The sequence below is a fragment of the Saccostrea cucullata genome, unplaced genomic scaffold (genome assembly GCF_032062105.1).
Source record: "Saccostrea cucullata isolate Sc308-1 unplaced genomic scaffold, CSIRO_AGI_Scuc_v1 ctg157, whole genome shotgun sequence".
NCBI lineage: Eukaryota > Metazoa > Mollusca > Bivalvia > Ostreida > Ostreidae > Saccostrea > Saccostrea cuccullata.
Window position 1 is genome coordinate 1,414,252 of NW_026918429.1, and position 21,511 is coordinate 1,435,762.

Genomic DNA, 21,511 nt, shown 5'->3' on the forward strand with positions numbered 1-21,511 from the left:
TTAAATTCTTTAGTTATTTATGAATGTATTTCTGAATTGAGAGACGTAGTCGAGTAAACAGTATAATAAATACTAATTATATTTTATTTAAAGAATGAAACCCGATTAATGCAAAGGACTTGTCCTCTTCGGGACCTTCTAAACATATTAACAATTATAGTACAATTATGACATGAAAACGTTAACATTATAGTATACAATAATTAAAATTAAACATGAAATGAAAATACAGGTAAATGTACGAGGGTTGATCCAAAAGTAATGTCACTGTGTCCATATTTTTTATATTTGGCGTCATGTTATCAAATACAATATACCAAAAGATGCACAAATATAAATCTAATTAACATTGAAATTTTAATCTAATAATGTTTATTTGAATTTATTTTATAGATGTTTAAAACATAGAGCATAGGGGGTGTCTCCGCGTCACAACGGAACGTCACGTTTTAACGTATATTTTTTTTCTTAGATTGATTGATTGTGTACAGAATATTTCACTGATATGGAGACGTCACCATTGCCGGTGAAGGGTTGCAAATTTAGGCCTATGCTCGGCACTTACGGTCTTTGAGCAGGGAGGGATCTTTATCGTGCCACACCTGCTGTGACACGGGGCCTCGGTTTATACGGTCTCATCCGAAGGACCGCTCCATTTAGTTGCCTTTTACGACAAGCAAGGGGGTACTGAGGACCTATTATAACCCGGTTCCCCTGGGTTTTTTTTTCTTAGAATGAAAAAGACAAACATATTAAAAGATTCTAAAAAAGCACATAATCTCCCAATTTTGTTAAAGACACAATTCCCGTCATTTTCTAGTCTTTAATTGAAAATTAAATGACGGCATTAGTATTTGTGATCATAAGCATTGTTGTTTTAGTCTGTTGAATTGAACAAAGGGATTGTCGAAATGGGGTGGGGCTCGATGAGTTGTAATGCATTTTTACTTCAAAATATGGGAATCATCACTAGTGACATTTTCGTCAATCAATCAGACTTACAGAATAAAGAATGTAAATAAGAGACATCTTAACAGATAGTTTCAGCAATATTGGTCGGGTGATTGGTCACTGAATGATTAGCAGAGGAGAAGAAGACCGAAAGATAGGAGATCGGACGGAAATGTTCAATGATGTCTGACGTTGTCAAAAAAGACAGACGTATAGATCGAGTGACATGTGAATTTTTAACTTTGTCTTATGCTACTGTTCAAAAAGTTTTGACGGAGGGCTTATATAATTATGAAAAGAGTGAGTGTATAATGGTACCAAGAATTTTTCAAGAAAGTGGAATTGGTGAAGTGTTTGCGAATCACAAATATTTTTTAATGAAACGAAGGGGAAACGCTTAAAAGTATGACGGTGTGTATCCGTCATATGACGTTATGCTTAGGTGCGGCGACTACCATAAACGCGCATTGTTTAAAATCCGATATTTTGAAAAGTATACATCATATTCCTTTGAATTTTTCAGGTCTGATTTGAAATAAATAAAGCTTTCATCACGAATAATTTTGTTGCTTTACATCGATTTATAGCAATTTTATCAAAGTTGTGACATTACTTTTGGAACAACCCTCGTGCAATTCTAGAACGTCTGTTTATGTTACATAGAATTCAGGGTTACTTAAACAGTTTTTTCGTCAAGAATTGACGTAATATTCAAATTTCTACAGTTTTACGAAATACGATCTCTCTTTTCTTTTTTATTTGTATTGCATCCAACCACTAACAACTAGAGAAAATAATACACGTATATATTGAAGGTTTCCTTAACCAAGGAAAGACTGGGTCACAAATATAAACATTCAACCAATTACTTCAATCGAAGAGGAAAAAAGGTAGGTCTAAAGTAGGTACATAACTATGATAAGTAAGTTTTATCCTACGTGTTTTAAGTAAGTTGTATTTTTAAAAAGCTGTCCTCTATTTGTTAGCAATATAGGAGTACTTCTGAATTATAAGCAGAATATCCCCGGAAATCTTTTGTTAATTTCCTGATTAAAACCATGTATATCATTCATATGATTATCACATTAATTTTTTTCAATTCAGATGTAGATACATATTATTCAGGCTAATACTATCCACTTTCTTGCTTATGAGGATATTCTTTTTAATTGTTTCAACATAACAATACCGTTCACGGTAACTCAGTCGGTAGAGCGCTCGCTTCGTGATCGGGAGGTCGTGAGTTCGTTTCTCGGCCGCGACTGACCTAGTCGTTAAAATGGGTAGCAACTGTTTCTTCGCCATGCGCTCGACACTTTGAAGTGAAAGTTGCGGGTCCTTCGGATGAGACCTTAAACACCGAGGCCCCGTGTCAGCGTCAGGCGTTGGCACGATAAAGATCCCTCACTGCTCAATGGCACTGAGTGCCGAGTAAAGGTTAAAATTTGAAGCCCTTCACCGGCATACGGTGAAGTCTCCATATGAGTGAAAAATTCTCGAGAGGGACGTTAAACAATATACAATCAATCAATCAATCAACATAACAGTGTTTCGATTATAGATATATGGGAAATAAATGGGAAAGAGATAGCTGTAATAAGTTTCTATCTAACTTAGACCAAGCGAACCAAAAAAAGTCTGAAGTGAATTTTAAAATTTCGCAGACTCCATATATCATTCGGAAAGAAAAAAAGGAGAGGCCAGCAAGCAGTATGCAATAAAATGAAATCTCAGCCTTTCTAACATTACTTTTCTATCGTGTAAACCTAGTAATGCTAAAATGCTGTTTAAATAGTTTAGTAGTGACTCTAATTCTTGGCCAAATTATTCAGGTTAAATTTCGTTGCTTTTTATGAGTTCAAATTCGCAAACTCAGATTTAAACGTTTAATGTTACACATGTGGTAAAGTAATTATATAAGACCGAGTTACTGCTTAAAGTTCAAGATTAAATGTGGTGGGACTGAAAATGAGATGATTGCTTGGATGCATATTGTACTGCCTTCCATGTAACTTTTATTCAATGAAATTATAAAGACAAGGATTACAGCAAGTTAACCACTTTATTGTCACAATAACAGTACACATAGGGACGTGGATCCTATAATAGGCGCAAGTGTGTCCCTGTTTACAAGAGGTGACGAGATCTAAGAGTGATCGTTTGATGATTTGATGGTAAAAAGATTGAGATCGGCCACAGTTTCAACGTCTGGATAGTACTACTAGCTGAGTCTTTTACAAGAATGAAATTTGTGCGTGAAAATACAGACTATATAATAAAACCTACACAGGAAACAGCATAGTTTCATAATTAAAATAAATACCAAACTACGGGCTCTCCAGTTAAATAAACAAAATGCAGCTGATTTTAGCTTCAACATAAACAGTAGACGGGACTTTATGGTCAGTCAGCGAAATTCAAGCGTAAGAATATGGTTATCAAAACAATTGGAACAATGAACAATGTATTTAGTCATTCAGAATTTGACATATTTGCTAATGCACCTAAAATGCACAATCTGCAATTCTAAATAATACTTTACAAAATGTAAGACATTACACTCCCCGTCTGATATCTAACCCAAAACAGATATCACTTTTCATTACTAGCAATAAGACTACCAATTCGGTCACAGGGCGAATGCATGTCACCGGATTTTCACGAGTCAAATGTTTTCCTGTAACACGCACCTCGACCTTGCGTACTTTTTTGTCCGAACTTTGAAAAACTTTCGTGATAAGTCCCACTGACCACTCTGCGTTTTACTTGAGAGTCTTTTAGAAGCACCATATCGCCAATTTCTACGTTTCTTCTGTCGTCGGACCATTTTTGTAAATTCTGTAGATAGCTTTCGCTCCACTTGTTCCAGAAAACGTCTGCCAAATATTGTACTCGTTTCCATTGCATTGCGAGTGGTAAATATCTTACTTCCAAATGATACGTCTGAAGTAAGAAGAACGTTTGTTTTTTGTGTTGGTATCAATGATGGGCATAAAGGAAATGGGTCTTCTGGATCTGTTGATATGGTTGAAAGCGGTCTCGAGTTAATGATTGCGCAAACTTCTGCTAGGAAAGTTACGAGAACATCATGGGTAAGGTCCCCACAGTGTTGTAACATCATCGAATCTAGTATTTTTCTGGTGACACCAATCAATCATTGAAGATCCATTGAATGCTGTTATCATTTAGATATGTTTTCATTTGGGTATCTCCTACATTGAAGCAATCGAGCTTCAGCTCCTTTGCAGACTCTACAAAATTTGTACCACATTCTGAGCGAATTATTTTTATTGGCCCTCTAATCGCAATGAATCTTTTCAAAGCATTGATGAACGAAGAACTTAAATCTTCCACTACTTCCAGATGAATGGCTCGCGTTGTCAAGCAGGTAAACATAACTGCACAGCGTTTTGAGTTTGCTGCTTCACCACGTGTCTTTCTTGTTAGGATAGACCACGGCCCAAAGGTGTCAATGCCAACGTTAGTATATGGTGGCCCAGGAGTAATTCTATCTTCTGGCAAGTCTGCCATTTTCTGATGTTCATTCTGACCCCGTAGTTTTCGGCATGTAACGCATTTTTCTAGGACTGATGATACTTGTCGCTTCTCAGTTATTATCCAATAGCCAGCTGACCGTATCGAGCCAGAGGTAAAGTGCCGACCCTGGTGTTTTATTTGCTCGTGATAATGACGCATTAGCAATAATGCTAAATGGTGTTTCCATGGAATTATAATTGGATGTCGTTCATCAACTGATATTTTTGCATGACGGAGTCTCCCTCTTACCCGCATCAATCCATTTTCGTCTATAAATGGGTCAAAGTTTACAATTTTGCTTTCTTTTGGCAACTTTTTGTGTAACCTGATGCATTCCATTTCGTCAGGGCATGACTCTCACTTTGAACTTCTTTGATGATTAAATTTTCTGCCTCCTTTCTTATTTGACGACAGTCTTTCTCATGGAGATTGTTTTTAGCGCTAAGAAATTGTTTAACTATCAGCAATAGCGTTCACAAGTCTTTTCCAGCATGAAAACCGCTCAAAACGTACGTTGTGTTCCAAGCAAACATTTCTTTGTTGTTTTTGACTTAGCACATGTTATTTCGGGTCGAATTTCTGTATCCTCTTCTGGATTCTGAAGTTCGAATTCCTCAATTGGCTCTTCTTTGAGTAGATGACTAGGACCCAATAGCCAGGAACTTCGCTGCAAATCCGCGGATGAAATAGATCTGATAGCTAGGTCCGCTGGATTCTTGTCTGTGGGCACATAGGTCCATTGTGCCGAATGAGATAGTTGACGGATTTTCGCCACGCAATTACTGACATAAATGTAAAATCTACGTTTCTCATTGCAAATGTACCCAAGAACTACCTTGATTTCAGTGTGGTACTGTTTGTTGTTTAGCGAAATATCAAGATTATCAGATATTGTCTGACCAATTTCCGTGGCTAGCACAGCTGCGCATAGCTCCAATCTCGGGATTGTGTGCCCATGGGTTGGTGCGACCTTGGCTTTTCCTAGGACAAATTCAAGGCTCGAATGTTTGTCTGAGGTTAAGTATGCAACTGCGGCGATAGCTTTTTCGGATGCATCTGAGAAGATATGAAGTTTTTATCTTCCGTGTCACTAAATGACGTTGAAATACACATTCGTGGGATAAGTATCTTCTCCAAATGGTGTAAAGAGGTTCTCCAAGTTTCCCATTCTTCATATTTGGACCCCGGTAAGATCTCGTCCCAATCAACGCTTCCCGTTGTTAACTTTCTTAGTATGAGCTTGCCTCGAATAAGAACGGGTGCAAGGAAACCCAAGGGATCATACACACTGTTGATTGTTGACAAAATTCTTCGTCTGGTGTATGGCTTGATATCATTAACGAGTTTGAAGGTAAAACTATCTGAAGTAATGTCCCAATTGAGTTCAAGACTTCTCTGGACGGGGAGCGAATCATTTGACAGGTCAAGGTCTTTTAGATCCTTAGCTAGATCAGATGGACCAAATGCTTTCATTACCTCTTCACAGTTTGAGGCGACTTTGTGTAGGCGGAGATTCATTTGTAGTGCGGACTGGGTCCTCTGCATTAGATCTATAGCCATATCAGATGTTGGTAATGAGGTCAGTCCATCATCTACGTAAAAATCCCTGCAAACGAATTTTTTGACATCTTCACCATAATTTTCTTTGCTTATGTCGGCAGTCTTACGGAGTTCATAAGTAGCGATTGCTGGTGAAGGGTTATTTCCAAACACATGTGCACACATGCGATATTCTGTCAGCGGTTTGCTAAAGTTATTGTCTTCATAAAACAGGAAACGAAAAAAGTCTCTATGCTTTTCATCCACTTTGAAACAATAAAACATCTGTTGAATGTCTCCCATTATTGCTACTGCTTTACGACGGAATCGAAGTCGAATTCCCAATAAGCTGTTAGCGAGATCCGGGCCTGTAAGAAGTATGTCATTCAACGATACTCCTCCGTACTTAGCTGAAGAGTCAAATACGGCACGCAGTTGATTTGGTTTACGAGGATGATAGACTCCAAATATTGGTAGATACCAGCTCTCACTTTCATCTGGGATTAATGGCACCTTTTCAGCATGTGCATTGTCAGAGATACCACTCATGAATTCAAAGAAGTGTTCTCTCTTCACAGGGTCACGTCTCAGACTTGACTCGAGTGTTTTGGCTCTTTATATAGCTCGGGATTTGTTATTAGGTATCTTGAAATTCCGATTGCGAAATGGAAGTGGTGCTGACCAGTTACCGTCTTCATTCTTGTGGAATCCTTCATCCATGATCTTAAGGAATGTTCTGTCATCTGTGGACAGTCCAGGCTTGTTATCAGATTCCGTCCTAAGAAATATGTCTATTTCGAGTTTGACAGATTGGTCTGGATTTTCCTCACGTACAGCAAACGAATTGATACAAGGACTGAAGAGTGTAACGCGGCCTTTATTTGTCATATTAGTTTTCAAGACGTTAACGGCTTTTGGACGATGTACCTTGCCAAGACATGTTTCTCCGATAATTGTCCATCCGAGGGGAAATTTCTGCGCGTTGGAGAGTTTGGCGGTCCGATTCGTCGATCAAGGACATGATGGGCTTCAATCAGATCCCTACCAATCAAAAGCATAATTTCTGCATCGGGATTCAAAGGCGGAATGTGTGGTGCGATATCCTGTAAGTGCGGATAGTATGAGGCAAAGTCAGGGGTTGGTATCTCGTTTCTAACATCTGGGATTTGGTCACACTCAAGAGCGGATGATAAACAAATTTTTTGTTTTCCATCAAATGACTCAATCGTTACGTTCTTTAATTTTCTACCTGAGCAACTTGTTTGACCTGCACAGGTAGACAACAGGTATATTGATTCCTGAGTGCAATTCTCCTTGAAAAGGTCACAGATAGATGGTGTAGCCAGAGACTGATTTGACTGGTCGTCAATCATAGCATAACAAATTGTGTCTTGATATGGCTGATTTTGTGAGTACAGGCGAACTAACACTGTTTTCGCGCACGATTTGCCGGAGAATGAGTCCCCACATATTTGTGTACAGCATGGTTTCACTTCAGTGCTCTGTTGGCTATTTTCAAAGGTGTGGTCTGTCCGCTCCTCGCCATGTGATGTCTGTCCTCTGCTCTGTTCTGAAACTGCATGAAGGACTGTCGGATAATTTTTGGCCTTGCAAATGTCACACGAAACGACGATGGAACAGTTCACTGCCATGTGAAAGACTGCACAACATTTAAAACATATCCCTTTATCTTTAAGGATCTTTCTTCTTATTGCCATTGGTTTTGCACGAAACGATCTACCGGGCACATTTGTTGAGCGAATGCCCTGTGTTGTGTATAGGGCATACCGTCCCTGGTGAGCCGGAAACTTGAAGATCCGTTTTATGTGATGTTACTCGAAATCCAGGTTTCTCAGGTGGCTTCTGTCGTGTAGCAGCTGGATTCGCAGTTGTTGATTCATACTGGAGAGCTGGGTTGTTTCTAATTTTGCTTTGTTCTCGAACAAAGTCGCAGAATGTAGAAAATGGCGGATGTAATGTATTATGCCTCTTGTTGTGCTGAGATGCTGTTGTTTTCCACTTTTCTTGCAGCATGTATGGCAGTTTACATACTATTGGGCCAATCCCGATAGACGTGTCAAAATATGAAAACATAGACCCATACATGTCCTTTTCCTTCAACGCTTCAATTACTCAAGGATGTCAGAGAGGTCATACAGTTTCTTAAAGTCTTTGTTTGTTAGTTTTGGAAAGGACGCTGAATTATTTTTCAAGGCGCTGTCAATCATTTTTGGGCTGCTGTATCTATCGCCCAAGCGTTCCCAGATTCGTTTGAGTCCGAGAGCTGGGTTTCGTGTAAGGGCTGCACGCAGATGAGTACGTATTTCTGAGATATGTCTCCGGTGTATTTCACAAGCACATCAATTTCCTCGGTGGCGATTGCTCTGATTTCTTGAACAACATTCTTAAAACTTGATTGCCAAGACGGGTACATCTCTGCCTTATCTGTAAAACAGCACAATCGGAATAACAATAGGTCTTTCTTTTTTTTTTAGTAAAAAACCGAGTAATCCACGATTTTGGTCAATTGTAGCATTTACTTGGTCTTGCGTATTTTGCAATGGACTTTCATTTTCGCTGTGGAACGGCATGGGCTGCTGTACAAATGAATATGGGTGTCCGACCTGACCTGGGTAAGAGGTAATGATTGTTGGTTAACAAGTATTTACGGTTTGACGCGGAATGTATGGTACAGCGCGCGGATTTAAATGACCTTCTGTTGGAAGTTCATTCACATATTTTTCAGTTAGTTCCTTTTTTGGCACTGATGGAATATCTAATAATTCCTTAGATTTCATTTCCTCTATTTCTAGTGTTTCTAGGGCTGCCTTTGTCGCAGCAACCTTTCGAGTATGAACCAAAATTTCAAGGTCAGCTTCTAACGCTGCCTTCTGTCTCTTTAATTCAGCTTCTGTTTTAGCGAAGCCTGCGCGTACACGAGTCTCTTCTGCTTTTGCCTTTTTCTAAGCGATAATAGAACTCAGGGACGATCTTGATGATTGCTGACTTGTTGATTTTAATTTATCCGATTCGGTCAGTTTGTGCAAAAGTTCTCTAATTTTTTGCAATCTTTCTTCGACTGCGTGAATGTTACTCACGTAAGATTTTTCGAAACATTCTTTGTCCTTAATACTTTGATCGCTCTTTGGCCAGTCAAGAAATTCCAGAAATTCAAATGCACTTTCTTTGTGTTCTTTAAATAAGTGATTGGCACCAGTCTGTATAGTTTCCAGCAATATTTTGTCACTTTCACAAACTCGATGTCCTGTGTACAAGATACAAGACGGCACCATATACTATTGATCTTCACTTCATATCGTTCCTTGTTACTTTTATATAAAGAGAGTCCTTCTTCCATGGGTTTCCTGATTCGAGACTGCTCTTCACCCGAACTCATGATGGACGAATTGTAGTGATCCGAGTCTGACGTCCGAAATCAGAAAGAGAGTATCCGGTTGGCCACTTGTAATACTGCACTGCCTTCCATGTAACTTTTACTCAATGAAATTATAAAGACACATATTACAGCAAGTTAACCACTTATTGTCACAATAACAGTACACGTAGGGGCGCGGATCCTATAATAGGCGCAAGTATGTCCCTGATTACAAGGGGTGACGAGATCTAAGAGTGATCGCTTGATGATTTGATGGTAAAATGATTGTGATCGGCCACAGTTTCTCTGAGTTTAAAAAAGTCTGGATAGTACTACTAGCTGAGTCTTTTACAAGAATGAAATTTGTGCGTGAAAATACAGACTATATAATAAAACCTACACAAGAAACAGCATAGTTTCATAATTAAAATAAATATCAAACTACGGGCTCTCCCAGTTAAATAAACAAAATGCAGCTGATTTTAGCTTCAACATAAACAGCAGACGGGACTTTATGGTCAGTCAGCGAAATTCAAGCGTGAGAATATGGTTATCAAAACAATTGGAACAATGAACAATGTATTTAGTCATTCAGAATTTGACATATTTGCTAATGCACCTAAAATGCACAATCTGCAATTCTAAATAATACTTTACAAAATGTATGACATTACACATATGAATCAGCGGGTTGTCGGGGGAGGTGTCCCCATACCAAACCAGGTTATACAAATTATTTGTGTTAAAATCTTTTTTTTACATTATTCTAAAATACTTTATTACATACTTAGTAATAAATACAGGATTTTCGCATATGCGATATGGCGGACGTCACAATAGCCGTATCAGCCCTGCAGGGCTGATATGGATTTGCGGGGCTGATATAGGTTATCAGCCCTGCAGGGCTGATACGGATCAATATCACACCCCTAGTAAATTAAACCTCAAAAAACAGTACTTGTGATCATACACATATTTTGGGGGTTACATAATTCTCTTAATTTTAACTTTTTGAATGTAATGATAATCTAACTGATAAATAATAGATTATTTTAAAATTACAGATTGAGGACACCTGAAATAGAAGTACATGCAGAAATAAACTGAAACTGTAAGAGATAATAGACTGTGTACATTTTAAGAAGTCTGTGCATGATTATTTACTTATTTTCATTTTAGCTTAATGTGTTCTGTATTTTATTACTAAGTATGTAATAAATACAATAAAACATACCCTTTTCCACATCACATCCTATATCAGCCCTCGACCAATATCAGCCCTCGGGCCTTCGGCCCTCTGGCTGATATTGGTGTCTCGGGCTGATACAGGATGTGATATGGAAAAGGGTATTATTATTCTCTATATACTGATTATGAAGAGAAAAACAAGTATCCAGATAAATTTAAGCTCATCTGAAACAAAATTGGTAGGTTAAAATACGATTTTATAGATCTAATTCTTTCCGGGTAACTTTAAACAAAATTGGGAATATGGAAACAAATATCACATTTTTAACCATAAAAAAGTAATGATTTTACTCCGTCATTATTTTTTTAAAATTATTTTTAATTAAACATCTGAAAATAATTTAAGTCAGAAATCATATAAATTTAACATATCACATGATAATAGGGAAAGGTCCTTGTAATATTGCAAAAGCATTAATTTTTTTTATCCACATAAAAAAATAAATTCATTCGAAAATTAGAATATTGCTATGAATTAAAATCATATAAAAAACTGAAACGGAATAGTATTTAATTTCCTTGGAAATTTTAGATTTATACTAATTTTTAATTACGGTTGCAACATACTCTCTAACTGGACAGAAAAGACACCTAGGTCTAGGGTGTGTATTTCTAAGACGTTAAACAAAATCAAATATTTCTTTGTAAAATATATCAACGAATTCCTTTTAGTTTTTGGAAGTTTTTTGAAACTATATACATTGTGCAGAGCAATCACACACCTCTTAAAACATAAATTGGATCAGGGGCCATCGAGAAGTAAGTATCCCCTGTCAGCTCTGTTGTGCTCTCCTTATCATGATGGTGCAAACGGAATTATTCGATGACAACTTTGTGGTCTAACAATTTATATGAAAAATTAATAAATATTTATTTCAGACATGAACGGACTCCTTATATATGCGTTTCTCATCTTGAGGATCTCGCAATCTCACGGAAGTACCGTGCTTCAAGGAGACGTCCATCTTGCAGGGTTGTTCCAAATATTTAGAGATGGGGATTGTAAGAATGATATACTAACAATGTCTGTTCGAAACTTTGAGGCTGTAAAATGGACACTTAACAAGCTAAATCAGGATAATTATATCCCGGGAATAAAACTTGGTAAGCCCAAGATACATAATATCGTGAACTTTTTAATGACGTTTTAAGGAGGATGTAAAAGAAATTGATACACGAAAAATTCCAGTTTCTTAATATTACTTTTAAGTATCAAGTTAAAAACCAGAAATAACTGAGACATAAAATCCTTTCATTAATATGTAGGTATAGAAGCCTTCCCAACATGCAATATCAAGGGGAGAGCTGTAGAATACACCAGTAAAATAGTCATCAGAAAACTTCAGGATAAAACCAATCAAAATTTAGTGCCAATCATAGGTAAACACTATCGACTTGCATTCAATCAGGTACTCCTATGGAAACTGTAATACACTTTGTAATAAATTTTCCTTAATATTTGGGCAATTGTACATATAAAATTATGAATAATGAACTATTTAAGGCAGCTTTCGCTGATGCAATATTGTTGTTGTAAAAAAAATTTGCTTAATCTTAATTTGTGTAAGCATACTAGAGCAATTTTAAACACGTGTGTAAATTAAGATGTTGATAAAGGATATCAAATTAATCAGCGAGACTAATCATGTTAATGATGTACTTATAAAGGAATAATCGGTCCAGAGTACAGTGGAGAAGCTGTAGACACTTCTTTATATATCAGTTCCTTGGAAAACAAAAACATGCTCATACAAACACTTTTCTCTGCTACTTCCTCATCACTGAGAGATCGAAATAAATATCAAAATATTGTCAGACTCGTTCCAGATGATTCTAAACAAGTATCTGTAAGTACATTTATTTATAAATTTCCTTGAAAAAAATTGGAATTAAAAATTATCTTTGTATTCATCATATTCATGTAGATAAAATGGTATTTGATTAAAACATGTCCCTACTATTTCCTTTTAGGTCATCACATCTCTATTACAAAAACTTGAATGGAACTACATTGGTGTAGTTTACGAAAACAATACATACGCGCGGGGTAACTATGAAGATTTTAAAATTCAGACTCAGTCAAGAAAAATATGCATTGCATACGCTTCAGCAGTATCTATAGAAAATGGTCTTCCAAATTCCCAAGACCTACAGTCAGTTTTAGAGTCCATGATTTTTTATGCTGAAAGTAGAATAACAGGAGTAGTAGTATTTGCGTCAACCAAAACTGCCAAAGTGTTTCTCAATGTTGCCAACAAACTCAAAGATCAGTACAATTTTCAACTTGGAATGATCTTTTCTGATGGATCCTCTGTTATAGACAAAGTGACTTTAAACCAGTATCGTGTAGCAAAAGGTTCTTTTTTCACTGGTCCTCCATGGTTGACTTTTGAGAGTTTTAAATTGCATTGGTCGAATATTTTGACTAATAAAACTATTTTCAGTCAGGAAATGTCGTCTAATTCATGGTTAGAGAAGGTTGTCGAGAAGATTATTTCTTGTGATATTCAGAATCCTACCTGCTTGATGCCAACGTTAGCTGACGTAGATTCTGTCACTGGTTACAATGTATTTGAAGGTTATGCAATTTTGTCCACTATCATGCAAGCCAAACTTCTCAAAGACCTCCAAAGAGAGGAATGTGGAGAAACAGAGGGTTTGTGCAGCAATCTTAATAGTACGTTGTGGGACAATACTTACAAACTTGTAGAAAGAGGTAAAAATACAAGTATAAGTCTTCAGGAAGAAATGCCTGATGGTTTACGACAAAACCTAAGAATAGTTTTTAATGGACAAACTGAAGCTAATTTTAGAGGAGATTTGGATGAATATGAAGTTTATCATGTCCGAAATTGCATTCTCGAAGGTCAAGAAACGTGTTTAGAGAGGGTACGTATAGTTAAGGGATGTATAAAAAGCATTTTCCCACTTGAAACAGATACTTTTGTTAACGTATTTAAATAAGCAAGCAAAGATACTTCAGCTAAATAGTTTTATTATAAGTGTTATGTCTTTGCATTAAAATGATTTAAACCAAACCACAGATAAATATTGATAAACATTTAATGGTTTTATTAAGACAGGAAGATAACAAAATTTACCATTTGTTCATAGGTTGGAGGGTACAGCAATAAAACGTTGAATTTAAAAACAGACTTATTGAGGGATTACACGAAGAACGAAGATGGATTGGTTTGGCCGGATATCATAAAGGCTCAGTGTGATTCCCAAAAAATATGTGAATCTTGCCGAAATGGTAACTTGGCAAATGAAGTTGTTTTTAAAAAAGGTGATTTGTATGTTGCTGCAGTGGTTCCTGTCTATAACAAGGACGTACACAACAATATGAAGTGTGGTGATATTCGTACAGCAAATGGGTGGGAAATTATAGAAGGCATTCGTTTTGCAGTAGACACGGTGAACGAAAAACTTGGAAATTATATCAATATGTTCGGCACAAAGAAGATCGGATATGTCATTTTTAACAGCTGTTACCAGCCGTTGCTAATGCAAGCAAAACTTCTGAACTTTTTCAGGGAAGGCATATATTTATCCAATGGTTCTCTAATTTCAGATATAACAAATAATACTCTGGGATTTGTTGCTGCATATAGCAGCGACATCAGCATAGCAACAGCCAGAATACTTCAGGACTTTCATCTTCCTCAAATAAGTTACGCCTCTACTGCTGCTGTCTTAAGTGACAGATCTACCTATAAATACTTCATGCGCACGTGCACTCCTGACGACAAACAAGCACTTGCGATGATTAATATAGTGAAATCACTCAATTCTACGTACATACAGATTATGTACAGTGAAGGAAGATATGGCGAAGGAGGAAGGAACGCTACTGTACGCGTAGCTAAAGATATGAAAATATGCATTGCAAATGAAATCAAAGTTCGAGAAAATGATTACACAAAGATTCGTGATAATCTTCAAAAAACGCCGTATGCTACAGTTGTCCTCCTTTTTTTGGGATATCATGTTGTAAAAGACGTTATGTCTGAACTACATGAAAGAATAAATCCTTGGTCATATCTGTTCATAGGTTCTGACGAGTTTGGATCAAGACAAGATATAATTGATGGTAAATTCAAGCTAGAAGGAACCATATCTTTGTCCCTACAAATGAAGCCTTTAACTGGGACATCTAAATTTGAGAGTTATCTACATGATAGGCTCGCCGACCTTAACAACGAAGTTAACCCCTGGACACAAGAGTATTTTGAACAGAAAAATGCTTGTTTTATGCCGGGTAGCTTTAACAAACGGTCAGCTAAACAGTGTGCTGGTGTTCAGGAAGAATATAACAACCAAGACTATCAACCAGAAGTATGGACTGCCTTTGCTATCAATGCCATGTTTTCTCTTCTGCAAGGAACAAATAAATCTTTTGCTGATCTCTGTGGAAGCCAGTCCTCTAATTTATGTCAAAGGTATCGAGATTCTCCACAACAAGTCTACGATACAATAAAGAATGAAAAACTGGTGATTGATGATAGTGGGATTCCATCCAAAGTTTTTGACGAAAATGGTGATGGTAATATAGGATACAAAATATATCAAGTCCAGAGAAAGTCCTCAGATCCAAGTGAATTGATATTCGTAGAAGTAAGTTTGGTTTTGTCTAGCAATAAATTGTGTTTAATGTTTTCGACATGCATATCTGAGAATGTGTATTTCACGTATTTTATGTTTGAACAGTTTCTAAACCGAGATAAGTTATTGACGAAGTTGATGAAGCAAGAATATCAGCAGTCTCGTTTAAGGACAGACGGCACGTTCCTCAGATATCTGTTATGTACATCTTCGTAAAATATTAAAATTATGATTACCTCATGATTTCTACACTGGTTTCTAGTTGTCTATTTTTTGTTATTTTTTTAATGATTACATCTGATCTAAAATATTTGAATTAGAACTGTTTCTGAGGATTCATGGACATGTTTTATTTTTTGCAGAGGGTGCGCTAATATTATTTTTCTTCACTGAAAGTACTCAATTATACCTGTTTTCCTAAAAATTCAAGAACATTGCAATTTCATGAAGCCAGCTCTCCTAGACCTGGACTTTGTGGTGAATTTTTTAATAGGATATGAAAGCACCAAGTCTCTATTTTATTTTAATGCTTCAAATAGAAAATCAAGTGTTGATCAATTAATTGATATATCTACAGGGCCATTTTATGCGTAAAGTGAACCGACTTCTTTACATCTCTAAGATTTTTAGCTCACCTGTGCCGAAGGCTCAAGCTAGTGAGCTTTTCTGATCAAAATTTGTCCGTTGTCTGTCGTTGTTGTCGTCGTAAACTTGTCACATTTTCATCTTCTTCTCAAGAACCAATTGGCCAATTTCAACCAAACTTGCTACAAAGTAACCTTTGGTGAAGGATATTCATGTTTGTACATATGAAGGTCCATGCCATTACAAGGAGAGATAATTCTGAATTCGTGAAAAATTATGGCATTTTTAAAAAAAATCTTCTTCTCAAGAACCACTGGGCCAGGAAAGATGAAACTCATGTGGAATCATCCTCAGGTATTGAAGATTTAAGTTTGTTTAAATCATGACCCCGGGGGTAGTGCGCCGATCAAAGTTTTACATAGAAATATATAGGAAAGAGCTTCAAAAATCTTCTCAAAAACCACTTGGCCAGGAAGGATGAAGCATGTGGAATCATCCTCAGGTTGTGTTGATTTTAGTTTGTTCAAACCATAACCCCCAGGGATAGGGTGGGGCCACAAAGGTCGATCAAATTTTTATATAAAGGAAAAATCCCAAGAACAGAAAAAAGCTACATGTATGTTTAGTCATATTGACATGTAAGCCTCCTCATATATTGGAGATTTAAATTTGTTCAAATCATGGCCCTTTGGGGTAGGGAGAGTAGCCCCCCCCTTTAGTAAACTTGTATTCTTTTCAGTTCTGATCTGCGCTTTTTCCCAGCCGATGTGCTCAGGTGAGCGATGTGGCCCCTGGGCCTCTTGTTTATATTTGCAATTAAAGATATTAACAAAAGAATAATATAGGCAATACCATCCTCTGGTATCTTGCACAAATGCCTGGTAAGGTACCTCAATGTTTTGCAATGTTTTGCGAGTTGACTTGTAAAAGTAGCACTACTTCAATGACAAAATCTTAGTTAAAAATATATAGGAACGTATCATCTCATTTCGTAAGTTCTGTGGTCAATACAATGTCCTTGTCAGCATAAAAAATTTATCATTAAGTCAAATGCGGACTGACTTTTTCCATACTGATTGTTATGCAATTATTTACACACTAAGTTGTCAAAGTATTTTTTCGCTCTTTCCCGATAATGACATAGAGCACACGGAGGGTGTGGCCGGTCGGCAGGGGATTCTCACTCCTCTATGGCACCTGATTACACCTGTGATGTTTTGGAGGTCTGTGTTTGACCAGCTCGTATTTTGTATTGTTTAATGGACTTTTGAGCTCAAATACCGTTCGTTACCTCAACACATTTCACAACAGAATAATTTTTAAAAATTCAGAATCAATACTCAAATTGTAACTTTTCAAATATTTCAATTGTAATACAACTGTACTTGTTTGTGTAGATAGGTCGATTTACTTTAGAAGAGGGTGGATACTCGGTATTTGAGAAGAGAATAAAAGATCCCTTTAAAACGCTACCTTCAGTGTCGCCCAATCCCTCATTGAATCAAAGATGTCAAGAACAGATTGGCAATCAACCTTTGTTGAAGGGGTATAATATTTTACGTAATTTAAATATTCTTGAAATTTTAATAATTTCATTCACATTAATAAACGAGGCCTGTCTTCTTCTTTTTTTTTTAAATCTTTTAATATCAAAAACCTTTTCTCAGATGTTACGTTTTATTCCAGACTTTGTTATATTTAATTTTTCTAGCGAGGACAGCTCAAATGTACCAGTAATTTTAGGCATACTCTTTGGAGTAGCTGTTTTAGCACTAGTGGTTATAAGCGGAGTCCTGTTTAAAGTCGTTCGTGCTTCTTATTCTAATTCCAGACACCGCTCAGGTAATTTTTTATATCATCCAAAGGAAATGAAGGATTAGGCTACACTAATTTACATCAAAATTTATGATAAAGAAACTGTAAACTTTGAAAACAAAATTCTTTTTCTCAAGTATTTTTTGTTCTACAAAATGTTTTTGAGTATAATAAGCCTTTAGGATATAATATGATTTCTTAATATGGTATAGTATATTTTGATTTATATTCAGAGGATAACATTTACCTTCATCCATTTTCGAGAAATAAAAGAGCTGATTCAGGCTACATTATAAATCCAAATGTTGAAGATGAACAGCATATGGAATGAAATCTTCGGACAAACAGGGACTTATCAAGAAGGAAAAAAATATCTATATTTTTTTTTTTTTTAGATTTTAAGAACAATTTCAGATAAGGTTTTTTATGAATTATAGAATATAAAAATATTTTTTTTCGAATACAAATGTATTTATACCGTACTGCAATTAATACGTGAGAAAAATTTGAGACTGAAGAATTAAAATACAGTGTATAAGAATTCGACATAAAACAAAAAAGAGAATTGTTAATTGAAATTTCAGTAAAAAAAAACAGTAACAGCGAAGGAGGTAATTTTAATATCAAGCACTTTTACCTTGGTCATAACTTTTATACCAGAACACAGTTGCTTTCAAAATAAATAAATATTTTTACTGCACGATGGACAGACAAGCAAAGAAAAGGTTTAATTGTTTTAATTAATTTGGTATAGTTATTTTCAATGCAAATCTTTTTGTTTTCTTCAGAATTGTTTTGGAGCAATTCTCAGTCTGCAATATTTGCTAAAGCGAGTATATGGGAGACATTCTAACTGTGGTGAGGGCTTGTCCCGAAAAACAGATTATTCTAAGTGACAAACCATATATAGAGCAAGTTCGATTTTTTAAATATATTTTTTAATCATGTAAAATGAGCTGTTTTGAACAAAGCACGCATGTATGTATAATGACATTGATAAACGTCTCTATTTGTAAGAAAGATCAACTTCATTCCAAGACGTTTCACTCATAAACAAGTACATGTATATATCTGGAATGTCCACATTTTATGGGCACTTTTTCATAAACAGGATATTATAAAATGACATCTTAAAGAGAACAGGGGAATCCGTTAGGGGACATGTATTACTTATGCAATACTCTAAGAATGCTTGTAAAATTTTGTTAAAACCTAACTGGTAGTCCAAAGCAACATAACTGCCATGTTTGTTTCCAAAGTTCATAACAGACGCATGATAAGTGTAAAAAACTTGTTGTTTATTTAAGTGAAGAAAAATTTAATCCAAAACAAGCTAATTCAGAGAATTTGCGTCTCCCGCTTAGGGAAAAATTTTCCATGTTCCTTGTATATGTTGTTTTTTTCCTTTTAATACTTGTCTTTTCACTTTATTATTGTTTTTTGTTTTTTTCTCTCTTTTTATTTTATTTTTCCTTACTCAATGTTATTGCTTGATTAAAATTTATTTGTCTTTTATAAATGTTACCCTTTCTTCAGTTTTGTATTTTTCCTTGCTTATTAATCCTATGCACTTTATTTAATTACTTATTCTGTTTGCTGTTTGTTTGCACTTTTTTATTTCCATATCATTATATTTCATAGCGAGTATACAAACTTAATTATAATTCTTCTGTATAATTTAATCTATTTTTTTTGCTTTGTTTTCCCATGTATAGTTAACAAAAGAAAATAATATGTAACTTAATTCTCTATACAGTGAAATTTTCGCCCTTCCCTAATTTGGGCGAATTTAAAACGGGGCGAATTCAAAGAATACAGAATAATTTCGTAAACAATACTTTGACTGGGCGAATTTAACACGGGACAAAATTGTTTGCAAGTGTGAAAGGGCGAAAATAACACGGGGCGAAAATAACCCTGTATACAGTAAGTCATCATTGTAAATCATTGTCAATATTCTTAACATTTGTAACCTTGACCTTGGAAAGGACTTATATAGGCCATGCCTGATGTCCAATCCAATTATGTAATCCAACATAATAAAAAATTGATTAAATTAAATAGGGAAAAAGTAAACCATGCGCAGTTGGGGGGGGGGGGGGGGGGGGGGGGGGGGGGGGGGGGGGGGGGGTTCGGATCCCCTTGACTGAATTTGTAGAATTATTAAATGCATACATGTATACTGAAGCAAATAAAATATGCCAATATGGATATAAAGGTTTGATTGCTTAATATTCTTTATTATGTGTATAGAAGATTCTTTTTATATGGAATATTTATCACATTGTAATGATGGTTTTATGAGTTTGTAGAAGCCAGACCTCATAAATTTTTCATTTCACATGCTTAATACTATCATTTAGTAAAAAAAAAGTATTTCGAAAAAAAAAATTGGATAATCCGGGATGCGAACCCGGGACCTCTCACATGTGAGAGACATACCAATAGACCACGGAGCCTCTTTAACTTAGCGAGAATGATATGCAGATATGAAGTCACATAGATGTATATATTCACGTTCGATATTGTCAAAATTCTACACAATGCATGGAGTCTAATTTAACCTTTATTAAACAGTTCTAATAGATGTAATAAGAATATTAAGTCCACGAGAACCTGTTTTATACGTAATGACACTGCCCCTGTGCTAAAAATAGCGACATGTAATACAATAAATACTAATAAAACAAACGGGGCGGGACACTTTGAGAGGGGTGAGAGAGGTCCTATGGAGTTTTGATATAAAATTACATTGCAAAAGCTCAAAATCTTCTTGAAATATCGCCCGGAAATGATAGAGTTTCATACAGAGAGAATGTATAAAGAACTATATGCGGTATTAACCAACATTTGCCCCCCAAAATCAAACTTTGATGGAGTAATATTTAATTAAGTCCTTAAACAGGGGAGTATATGCTGACTTCAAAGCACTGAATAATTTCAAAGTAATGACGTCATATGTACGTAATGGTCTCAAATATGACGTAAATTTCAGTTTTTTATGAATTTTGCAGAAAAAATGTACATATTTCGTCGATATTTTAAATAAAAGTCAAATGTGTGTTCAGGATTAATATTTTGATATAATGTGTAGAATGATAATATCAATGAAATATGTCAATATTGTTCCTGAACACACATGCGCTCTATAAATTCTAAAGCTTAAATTGTTGAAATTTTGTCCATTTTGTCCTCTTTCTGAAAAAGGATATAAAATCACTAGTTTGTGACGTCATAAAAACAGAAATTGTGAATACACTGCTCTGGAACTATAATATTTTCTGTTAACTTATATTTCTCGTACAATTTATTGAATTCAGCACATTTCAGGAAGTTTTCAAAATTTGACTTTTGTGGGGGCAAACATATGCAATATACCGCATATAGTTCTTTACGATCTTGAACTTTGACCTCAAGATCAATAGGGGTCTTCATTAGGCCACAGGGAGTTGTTATGTAAAATTCCATTGCAATAGCTCAAATGGTTCTAGAGATATCGTGTTATAACAAACAGAATTTTCGAATTTATTACCTTAACCTTTGACCTTTTCACCTCAAAATCAATAGGGTTCCCTTTTAGTCCATAGGGAGTTGCTATGCTAAATTTCATTGCAAAAGCTCAAAGGGATTTCAAAATATCGTGTGGAAACGAAAGCGTTACAGACCGACAGAAAGACGGACGGACGGACGGACAGACGGACGGACAAACCCAAACTAATATCCCCCACTTTTTAAGCGGGGGACAATTACTGGAAAAATTTGACAAATGCTTTAATTTCTAATTCATTGATAACAACAATTATTCCCTGACTGAGGCTGTTGGTGAAATTCCAATGGGTTGGATTTATTAATGTT

General features: G+C 35.8%; 1 protein-coding gene across 1 annotated transcript; it reads left to right on the forward strand.

The window, feature by feature from the left end:
- The first annotated feature begins 1,780 nt into the window (after positions 1-1,780).
- Positions 1,781-19,200, forward strand: LOC134265959 (uncharacterized). The gene is made up of 9 exons (XM_062748159.1): positions 1,781-1,841; positions 11,531-11,755; positions 11,918-12,031; positions 12,320-12,498; positions 12,623-13,540; positions 13,766-15,268; positions 17,239-17,387; positions 17,553-17,683; positions 17,890-19,200. Exons 2-9 carry the CDS (start codon positions 11,533-11,535, stop codon positions 17,985-17,987), a joined length of 3,315 nt encoding a protein of 1,104 aa, XP_062604143.1. The 5' UTR covers positions 1,781-1,841; positions 11,531-11,532; the 3' UTR covers positions 17,988-19,200.
- Positions 19,201-21,511: the final 2,311 nt, after the last annotated feature.